Source organism: Myotis davidii, unplaced genomic scaffold (genome assembly GCF_000327345.1).
Source record: "Myotis davidii unplaced genomic scaffold, ASM32734v1 scaffold64, whole genome shotgun sequence".
NCBI lineage: Eukaryota > Metazoa > Chordata > Mammalia > Chiroptera > Vespertilionidae > Myotis > Myotis davidii.
In genome coordinates, this window is record NW_006296226.1 from 3,012,727 (window position 1) to 3,024,153 (window position 11,427).

The 11,427-nt window shown below is 42.3% G+C and overlaps 1 protein-coding gene across 1 annotated transcript in view; it reads right to left on the reverse strand.

Annotated features, from left to right (window-relative positions):
- Positions 1 to 32: 32 nt before the first annotated feature.
- Positions 33 to 11,427, reverse strand: part of LOC102751639 (thioredoxin-like 2-1, chloroplastic) — a 12,631-nt gene continuing 1,236 nt past the window's right edge. Inside the window, exons 3-6 of the mRNA XM_015568748.1 lie at positions 6,524 to 6,628; positions 5,643 to 5,733; positions 3,324 to 3,382; positions 33 to 160 (exon numbers count right to left, since the gene is read on the reverse strand). Coding sequence (XP_015424234.1) covers positions 98 to 160; positions 3,324 to 3,382; positions 5,643 to 5,733; positions 6,524 to 6,628 — 318 coding nt within the window. The 3' untranslated portion in view covers positions 33 to 97. The remainder of the gene's footprint in view (positions 161 to 3,323; positions 3,383 to 5,642; positions 5,734 to 6,523; positions 6,629 to 11,427) is intronic.

Here is an 11,427-nt window from a genome sequence, read left to right on the forward strand (position 1 = left end):
TCAGATGGTAGTTGAGTATATAGTCTCTATACTTGATCTATCTTCTTTTTTTGTAAATAAAAAAAAAATTACAAGAGCCAATGGCTGGTTAACATGATTAAATGAATTCATTGATGGTGGCTTCGAGTTTTTCCTTATTAGCTCCAGAAAACTCACCCACCTGTTAAGAAAATATTGAATTAACATTAGATGGTAGCACTGTTATCTCTACTTTGTGCTTAAGACATGATCACAGAATGGGGGGAAACTGGAGGCAAAGGAGAGGTATAATCTTATTAAAAAATAACACCTTGGAAAACACAGTTTTAAGTTGACATTAGATGGCAGCACTGTTACCTCTACTTTGTACTTAAGACATGATCACAGAATGGGGGGAAAACTGGAGGCAAAGGAGAGGTATAATCTTATTCAAAAATAACACCTTGGAAAACACAGTTTTAAGTTAAAAACTAAGAGAAAATAGCCCAAGAACAGGCAAAAGACTCAAATACCTCTTAACAAAGACAAATGTACTTCATTATAGAACAGGAAGTACCAATCACAGATTTAGTGACTGGGTCTAGCAAAGATCAGTTTTCAATTAGATGCCACATTATGTGCCCCAGTCAATGAAGAGTGACCTGGTTGGGGGGAGGGGGGAGATAGTTGGAGAGAGAATAAAAATAAAACTTAGTATTGAACTTTGACAGAAGCACAGAATCCAAAACCGGATTCTTTTTTCTGTTGTATACTCCATATCTCAGTATTAGGCCTTTATTTAGCATATAAAAATCGACAATGAATATAATGCTAACACAAAACCCTAGTTATATTCTCAATTAAAATTCTTACTAATACGTACTCTCCTCAGAGGAGCACCAAGGAAGGAGCTGAATGCTACTTGCATCAGACACTATCAGATAACAGCTTATTGAGTCAATAAGCTGTTTAGTCCAATTATATCTTGGCTATTTCATGAATCTCATAAAGCAACAAATTCTTTAACTGTACTCAGGGTTATAATCCCAGCTATTCCTCAGAATTAGCACCTCTATCTTTGCTCCTAGTTTTTCCAGATTTATTATGGGAATGGGGTACAGAGATGATCATAAAGGCTAAAGACGAGTGTGTGAGAAAGAGGAGAAAATGGTGAAAAAATTGTTCAAGAATAATGTCACAGGACTCTAAAGGGGCACGCACTGGTTCTTGTTTCTTTTATGTTTTTACTTAAAATTTTACTTGCCAGTTCTCAAACCCGGCTGCATGATCAGAACCGCCCGAGGGGCACTATAAGGTTGAGGCCCATCTGATGCTAATGGTACAACCTTCGTGGGCCACCCAGCTTTGAGACAAATGGGCAAACTCAAAACACGATAAATCGGGCTGGTGGGTGCCTATCTTCCTTCTCCCAGATGCGGCTCTTCCCACATCTAAGATTTTTCTGCAGCTCAAAGGCCATCAAGCATTCTTCAGTTTTGTCACAGGAACTTTTAACACAATACTCTGTTCACATAAGGTTTGGAGGGAAATGCCATGAAAATAGTCTTGTTTGGACAAGTGTTTCAAGTGAAGGCTGGTAAGGGTTGGACAGTGCCCGCTTGGCACTCAAAAGAGGATCAGGTAAGAAAAGGAGAACCGCAGAGCCCCTAAGCAGCAAAACCGTGCAGGGGAGCAACCCAGGCAGCAGAGCCCTCGAACCCAGATCTCGGAAACCAAAGAACTGTCATGGGATTTCCCTGGCCACATTATTTCAGAATGTCACGGTCAATCTCCCCAAGATGTCAGATTGAGTTAGCCCAGTGGTCGGCAAACTCATTAGTCAACAGAGCCAAATATCAACAGTACAATGAGTGAAATTTCTTTTGAGAGCCAAATTTTTTAAACTTAAACTATATAGGTAGGTACATTGTTATTAACTTAATTAGGGTACTCCTAAGGCTTAGGAAGAGCCACACTCAAGGGGCCAAAGAGCCGCATGTGGCTCGAGAGCCGCACTTTGCCGACCACGGACTGTTAGACAAATTCAGGAGTCTGACATTTTAATAGTACTGAGTCAATATTGCAGGAACATAGTATTCCTATCAAAATCCTCTATGGACTTGACCTTTGCTATCCAAAGTTAATGTTTTACTTTTATCACTTTTATTTTCTTCTTGTTCTATGGACTGGTTTGCTATTTCTGTAGTGATTGCAAAGTCATGCGCACTTAATAACTAAGTAGCTGCCTCCGAGGTTTTGAAAACATTCTTATCACTTCCCTCTTAGAAACGAAAAGCCAGCCTACTCCCCAATAACACCTCCACTTCCTGTTGTGTGTGTGTTTCTTTTTTGGTGAACAATCTGGAATTGTAAACTTACATACAGTAAAATTCACTTTGGGGGTGTGTGTGTATGGACAAGTTCTGACACTTGCAGAGTCATATGAACACCACCAAAACCAGGACACAAAACGATTCCCTCTCCCCCAAAATTCCCTTGGGCAGCTCCTTTGTAGTCAAACCCTCTGCTCACCCCACCTGCTAGCAACAACCGACCTGTTCTCCATCCCTACAGCTTGACCCAGTCTCTGATTTTTATTAGTAAGTGTAACAAGACTACATTTTACCTGGTTAGTTTCATTGGCTTCTGGCTTACACTCCATATAGCGAAATAACTTTAGACCTGCTTTTGTCAGTTCTATTAACTCATTTCTGGCTGTTCTAAAATGTTACAGAACTCTCAGGGCTAACTCACTTGTTTCTTGTTTTAATTTACCGAAGTACCATGCCCCACAGAGAGCTGGGAGCCCACCATTCCCAAAGGGTGAGTATTCGTACTTCCCTGTGAATACCAAGTTTTCCTTGTGCACCACATTCTGTGTCCATGCCTCCTAAAGCCCGTGTGAATCTATTACACCCAAAAGGTAACTTCTTCCTATCCTAGGCTTTTCAGAGCCTTCTTTCAAAACTGTATGCTGCTTGGTCCAAAGACATTATAAATGTGTAAATTAGCCTGGGTCTGACGTTCATGGCCGGGAGCGACCTGCATATAAATTTTAAAAACTAATTCAGTTATTAAACATTCCATCTATTGAATGATATGATCTAATGTTCAGAAATGAGACTAATGTAATTTTTCCCCCTTATCGGTATTCTTTTAGAGTTGAAATGAGGTGAAGGTTTTACCTAGTTTCCAAGCAACCAGAAGACCCACTCACGTAATTCATGAATTCCATGGCGAAACCACTCACTGGCTGTTTAAGGAACTGCTTTTTGTTTTAATGACCAGGTGAGTAGGAGCTGACAGAGACTGCAGCTATGTGTTATGTGGTGATCAAAGGGTTCTGAAATTAATTCAACTTTTACCTCTGCCACAGATGAGGCTATTTGGGCGGTTGTAATAGCCGCCATTAAAGGTATTCGATCTTTAGAACAGGGACGCAAAGTGAAAGGCCCCCAGTGTGTGCGTGGGGCACTTCAAGGTTTAGAAACTCTCAGGTGATGATGAGTCTGCCAACCAGACGCGGACGAGCAGCTCGGGCACACGGCAGTCCTGCCTGCTCTGCACATCTGTGCCCCGAGGCGGTAAGAGCGCTGGGCCTCGAACCAGCACGGGGCAGGGCTCAATGCGCCCCCCGCCTCCCCCTACTCTTGCTTGATTAACACCTCTGTGCTACAGTCCACTATCTCTTCAGTGGGGATGCTAGGAAGCTGCTCTCATCGTTCCTGTGAGGATTAAGTGACCTAACGCCGTGGTCGGCAAACTGCGGCTCGAGAGCCACACGTGGCTCTTTGGCCCCTTGAATGTGGCTCTTCCACAAAAGACATGTGGGCGCGCATGTACAGTGCGATTGAAACTTTGTGGCCCATGCGCAGAAGTTGGTATTCTGTGGAAGGGCCACACTCAAGGGGCCAAAGAGCCGCACGTGGCCCGCGAGCCACAGTTTGCCGACCACGGACCTAACGCGTGCAGAGCTTCCCACAACATCTAGCACGTGGTATTGCTTTCCAATAAAAATGTATTCAGTTGCTTTTTGATAGGGTCAGCACCAGAAGTTTCTCTCAAGACTTTAAGTTGGAAAAAACCCTCGCTCCTTGTTTTAACCGAACACATACTATCTACTCTCAATTCTTTTTTTCCTAAAACTATGCAACGCATCAGAACAATAGCTTGACAACCATTCTTTTTATACCTACTGCCTGCCAGGAAAGTGTGCTTAGTGAAGAAAGAGACTAACAGTCAAGGATAGACACAAAGTGGCCGTTATAAAGATTCAGTGAATGTTTAACATGTGCCAGGTATTGTTCTAAGCGCTTTCCAGGTGTTATTTAACCCTGATGACTATCCTATGATGTTATGTTAACATTTCCACTTTACAGAGGATCAAACTGAGGCACAGACAAGATAACCAAGTCTGTACAGCTAACAGGTGACAGAGCTGGGGGAGAAAGCAGGCAGTCTACTAGGTAGAGGATCCACCCCATTCCACAATCATAAATGCAAGAGGAAAAGGTGCTGAGGACACCCTGGGGACAGAGGAAGGGAAACTGCCCTACTCTGGGCATAAAAGGGGGTAGCTGGAGAAGGGTTCCTGGAAAGATGTGAAGCCTGCAGCGAGTTCATCAGCTACAAAAGGCAAGGCTGTGCCCAGCAGGCCCAGCAGAGAATACAGTGAGAGTGAAAGGATGCGTGTGGAACTGGTCAACGTGCTGTGGGAAGGTCCTCACAGATTTAGAAAGTATAACCCTCTACCCACTTTTATCGACCCTTTAGTACATTCCATAGTTGCTCAATGAATATGCAACTTCGGCCAGCTGATGGGGCAAGGATTAACACCTGACCATAGCGAAAAACCAAGGCTCAAGGAAGAAGGATTAGCCTGAAGCAGAAGTCACTGGGCCAGGACTGGAACCAAGGTCTAGCGCCTCTGCTGCCACATCATAGCCTAGACCCCTCCTGCCCACTGGGGCGGGGGGAAATGCCCACCTGTCTCTAAAGAGCGCCTAGTGAGACGCCTTAGCTGGCTCTCCCCATTCAGTGGGCTGTGAGAGGGACACAGTCCGTGCTGGAAACCTGATCTGCACCCACCACACCACAGAGCGGCCTCTGGTGGGAGAGAGCAAGGGCTGGGAAGCCAGCGACCTCATTTTAAACCCAGGCTCTGCCACTGCACCTCCATGGACCACCTCACACCTCTGTTTTCCTCTTCTGTAAAGTGGGGTGGTAACATCAGGATTTAAATGAATCAATACTTGTAAGAACAGTGCCTGGTCCATAAAGTGCTCAACAAGCATTTGTTAACTCAACCAACCTGGAATCTTCCCCTTAATTATTCTCTCAGCTCTCTACTGGGCAACTTGGTGTTTGTTTTTTTCCTTTAAAACCGTTGGGTTTTCTAATTGACCAAAATCAACTATGACTAGAATAAGTGTGTGAATCTACTTTCTCATGTCATTACTTCACAAGAACCTTAAAAGTGGTGTCCACGTTTGGTGATAACCATCAACTCTATAGTGTTAGGTAGAATATAAAGGTTTTTAGAAGGTAAATTACTGGGAAGTAAAGTACTAAAGCCTTAGCTATCTATTTTTATGCTTATTTTAGGATACATATACCTCCTGATATCGGGGATTAAGCTCATGGTTGGCACAATTACCTATTCTTTCAAAAGAAAACCGTTTAGCTAAGTAGCATTCCAGATTTCCAGCCACGTACCTGACAGTCATCCACATCTATTTCAAGGAACACCACGTTGGAATACTTTTCAGAGAGGGACTGGAACATTTTAAATGAAAAAATACACAAAGAATTAGAACTTGTTAATGGCAGTTAATACCCAACCTTCTTAAACGAAAATGTAATAAAAGATGCCAAAATTTAGACTAGGGACAAGGGTAAGCATTAAGGACATATATTTTCTCTGAATCAAATTCCCCCTAGAGGAAAATAACTCGAGGCCCCAATTTCAGAGAGCGGGGCCCATGTTTCAAAATGAAAGCAAAACCAGTTAAGACAGTGGTTCTCAACAAAAGGTCATATATTGTCTCTGAATCAAATTCCTCCTAGAGGAAAATAACTCGAGGCCCCAATTTTAGAGAGCGGGGCCCATGTTTCAAAATGAACTAAAGCAAAACCAGTTAAGACAGTGGTTCTCAACCTTCTGGCCCTTTAAATACAGCTCCTCATGCTGTGATCCAACCATGAAATTATTTTCGTTGCTACTTCATAACTGTAATGTTGCTACTGTTACGAGTCGTAATGTAAATATCTGATATGCAGGATGGTCTTAGGCGACCCCTGTGAAAGGGGTGTTTGACTGCCAAAGGGGTCGCGACCCACAGGTTGAGAACCACCAATTTAAGACAACCGAATTAGCTTTTAAAGGTTGTCTTCAATGGGCCACATGTGTCAAAGCTAACTTACTTAGGTTGTTACATTATTACTTTTAGACCAAAGATCAGACAACAACCGACCCACAAACTATTGTTGTTTTTTTTTCTAGGGTCGTGACCACCAGCCCAAAGAACAGAAATCTCTTAAACAGCAGAAGGTGTTTAATACTCACATGAAAGAAGGGCTTGATCATCTTGCAAGGCCCACACCACGCGGCGGAGAAGTCAACCACGACCAGCTTATCTCCTGCGCTGTTCAAGGCTTCCTGAAAAGCGTACTAGGGGAAAAGAAAGGCGTGTGTTAAAAGGCCCCAGAAAAACCTGACAAAATGTGACACAAAGCACAATTCAGAGGTCCGGGAAGCAAAGCCTGCCTTTTAATAGAAAAACCCAAAGAAACTGCTTGAAAAACAACAAAAAAAATCCTTTGGTGTTGTTTGTAATATTGCTTGATAAGATGAAACAAGTATGTGTATAGTGTATCAATATTCATGTGTCTATGAATATTTTATAAAATATTAGTCTATAGCCAAACTAAGGAAAAAATAGACATTTGTATTAAAAATGTTTCCACAGCAAATCTAGGCACAGTGTAACCTCGTTTCTCAAACTTCATTCGTTCCAGAAGGCTGTTCGAAAACCGAATCACTTTTTCCCATTAGAAATAATGTAAAGCGAATTAATCCATTCCAGACCCCCAATGATTCCGTTTTAACCTTTCTTAATATACAGTATATGTCTATTCTGTTTAATCTATAAATGAATACTTTAAATACAAAAAGGACATGAAGTGTAAATGAAAATTTAACAAAAAGTAAAGGAAATGTACAGTAAAAATGAAAATTTTACAAATTATAAGCAGCAACAAAAGCAAAAAAACCACAAAAATATTCACAGCACAGTATCCTGATATCTTAACAGTAGTGAACGGACTGATATTTGTGCAATTTCTCCTTTGTCTGTCTGCCACCTGAGAGATGTGTGACTCCTCATACAGGTATCCGCATGAAAGGGTTGTCAGGTTGAGAAGTGAATTGTTCGAGAAACCAGGTTCCGCTGTATTTTGGACACATTTACTAAATGCTTAACTGGTGAAAGGGGATCACCTGAATTAAGAAGTCACAAAGACACAGAATTTTGCTATCTACAACACAAGTTTGTTTGTGTCTTTTAATCTAACACTTTTTTCATTAAATTAATATTTCCTATGGTGGAACTTTCCAAAAGCAAAAGAAAGGAAAAGTAGCCTCCTCCAGTCACTGGCAACATAAAGCATATTTCCTTGTATTCTTTTTAACAGAGTTTCCAGAGTTCAGGTCAGAACTGTGTATGGTTGGCTTCTGCCCTTTATCTCAAAGCTCTGCCCTCATTGTTGACCAAATGAAAGCCAGTTCTAGTTCCTCCTAAGGAATGCACTTTAAATAAAATGCCAGGAGCAGAAATGACCAAGAAATCCCTTACCACCAACCTCCGTGAATAATTTACTGATGGTCTTGATACTGTAACCCTGGGAACCTAACCTTTCAGTTAAGAAACTCATTTTAACCACAATTAGTCAGTCAGTGCTGATCAAAACCAGGGCAACGAAGAGAAATCAAAACACAAACATCTACATCTAAAGTCTAGGTTTTTTTTCAAGGAGAAAATGCGGATCACACTGGTTTAAGGAAAAACTAACGTTCCCCTCCTTTGACAGCTAAGAATCAGATTAGATCTGGACCAGTAGAAAGGGAAAGTAAATTCCCTTTACTTAAAACCTCAAGTGAATTCCCCTGAAGTAGTTACATCTCTAGATTTCTAATTTCTACTTTTCTGGGAAATAATTCACAAATGGTGTTTCGAGAATGGCATGTCATTACTTATGTACCCTTTTCAGTTAGGCGGGTACAAACTGTCCCCCTTCCTTTGGGGGTCTGTGGGAGCATCAAGTTAGAATGACAGGACGTGGCCCTAGCTGGGTAGCGCAGTTGGTTAGAGCGCCATCCTGATAGGCCAAGATTGCAAGTTCCATCCTTGGTCATGGCACATACAAGAATCAACCAATGAATGCAGAAATAAGTGGAACAACAAATTTCTCCACCTCCCCCTCTATAAGGTTTGGTCAACAGTAGGCTATTTGCGAGGAATCAAAAGTTCTACCCACATTTTCAATTGTGTGGAGGTTGATGTCCCTAACCTAACCCCTATGTTATACAAGGGCCGACTGTATATTGTTTTGTGAACATGGCTGGGTCTCAGTAAATACTTGGTAAGATTACTTTCAACATAGAATATTATTTCAAAAACTCTCAAGGAATTCCCCCAAACAACTCAGAATCAAATTCCAGCAAAACTACCTAAAAATCTGAAAAGAAAAAGGCACGCAATAGGAACTTTGGGCTCAAATGAACCTGAGTTAGAGCCTGGTATGTGTAGACTTCACAACCATTTCTCGTCTCCATATATTTAAAATTTACCTAAAACAGACATCAGTTAGAAAATGATTCAAAATTACCTCACCAAGAAGCAAATCACAATCCCTAGATACCAGAAACTAAAAATGAATATTAAAGGTCCTCTTCAGTGACAAATATTTTAATTTTTTTTAAATCAGTTATCGTTACGTATGAGCCCAGTACGTAGTAGATGCTCAATAAATAAATAGCAGCTGCCCTCGCCGGTTTGGCTCAGTGGATAGAACATCGGCCGCAGACCAAAGGGTCCCAGGTTCGATTCCAGTCAAGGGCACACACCTCGGTTGCAGGCTCCTCCCTGGCCCAGAGCCCTGGTTAGGGCACATGCAGGAGGCAACCAATTGATATGTTTCTCTTACATCAATGTTTCTCTTGGTCTTTCCCTCTCTCTTCCACTCTCCCTAAAAATCAATGGAAAAATATCCTGGGGTGAGGATGAACAAAAAACAAAAAGGAGAGGGAGAAACAAAGACTTCAATGTGAGAGAGGCACATCAACTGGTGCCTCCTGCATAACCCCCTAGTGGGTCAGGGAGGGGGGTTTGGACCTGGAAACCAGGTATGTGCCCTGGTGGACTGGGAATTGAACCTGAGACCCTTCCGCGCTTGGGCACTCTAACCACAGGGCCTGACACAAATATTTTAAAAACAAGTTAGGCGGGGTACATAAATAGAAGCAGAGTCTAGCATCTCTCCTTGTTTCATTACATACAAAAACAGGGAAAATAAATTACGTTCCACAGATAATTAATGAAAGCACAAGAGTAGTTGGTAAAGCATTTAGCAAAGTGCCTGTGTTCAATAAATGGCAGCTGTTATTCTTTAAAAAACAACAATAATGAAAACGAAGAAAAGAAGCTGTGTGATTTCTTCCTCATGGAATTATCCCAATTGTATCTGAAATAGATGCCGGTGGCTCCAAGCTACCAACACCCCAGGAAGCGCTGTTCTGGAAAGCCAATGGCACCAAGTCCACCAAGACGAAAATCTCAAGTGTATTTAATATTTACAAGTAACATTCAAATTAGTTCACTTTTATTTTTCCTTTTAATACAATGTATTGACCTTTTACAGAGAGGAAGGGAGAGGGACAGAGAGCCAGAAACATCGATGAGAGAGGAACACCGATCAGCTGTCCCCTGCACACCCCCGACCTGGGATGTGTCCGAAACCAAGGTACATGCCCCTGGCCAGAATCGAACCTGGGACCATTCAGTCCGCAGGCCGACGCTCTATCCACTGAGCCAAACCGGCCAGGGCTGAATTAGTTTACATTTTGACTAATGACTCTGGATTGTAAATCTGAGGATCCACTGATTACCAGAGCCTAATGTAGTGCTTCTTTGAGGAACAAATTTCTTACCACCCTTCTCCATCTCACTGATTAGGGGAGGAGGGTGCCATAAATAGGACCATGAAAACGGAAAAACTGAAAGGTGTGCTCCCGGAATCACTCAGTTTTCTGTCTGTGCTGTACGGATTCTGAGACTACTAATCTAGACTTCCTCAAAGTCTTTCCACTCCTTTCATGGGTGCTCACCTGTTAGGTTACCCGGAGGTGGCCAGACCCTGGACGAAACCCCCCACCCCGTAAGCTGATGTTTCTCATTCAGTAGGTATTAAATAAAAGTCTGCAGAACAAAAATCAATATTAAAGACCTCTGCTTTCAACAAATGAGAAGGCTGCTGATTTTAATATAAATGCTCACAATTTAAAAAAAATGAATCCCAATAGGAAAATAAAATCATTATGGACAAGCAGATACTAGACTACAAATAGCCAATCAACACGTGTGGGAGAAGAAACGTCAGTCAGTCACTAGTAATCAATCTGAGAAATTCCAATGAGAATGAGAATTTTCTTACTAAGGATCTGGCCAAAGTTATGCGGGAAAGTCAGCGATGAAAGGAAAGGGAGGGGCCCTCACATGCTGCTTGTGGCAATTACAGGCCTTCAAGGTTCCCACCCCTTAACCCAATCGCTGCACTCCAGCCCCTAAGCCCAGCACAGGGCGTTATGAAAACAGTCACCGAAGCCACAAAAACTGCCTCAATGCCCAGCAGTGCGTTCAGATACGGACATGGCTACAAAAAGCTTCTGATTACATGTAAACCGTTCAGGCTAAATTAGACAGGAAAATAAAAGCTCCGAAACAAAATAGCATATAGACATAACGCAATCTCAATTACTTTGTGGCTTGTAAGACATAGCAAATCCCTCTCTTTCCAATTTTTCTACAACGATCACATATATATTTTCTGGTTCTAAGAGTGACAACAAGGTAAGGGACCATTACAGAAAAAAAAGAGAGGTTCTCGAAGCCCGCCCCGGCATCTAAAGGGTCCAGGGCACTCAAGGTGGGCGCGGGCCAGCCTTTGGGTAGCTTCACTGGGTGGGAATATCGCGGGGTAAATGCTTGAGGTTCTTGCACTGTCCGAGCGACCTCAATTCTCTCCCAGTCACTTTTCTGAATCTGCATTTAACAAACATTTCTACAGTATAACGGACGCTACGAGAGGCTCTTGAGTTTTCCAGGCAGGGGGGTATCTGTCTGGCAGTAACTTTTTTCCCTGGGACATCCTAAAAGGATGGACCCACCGACTGGGTCCCCGAAAGCTGCTCCC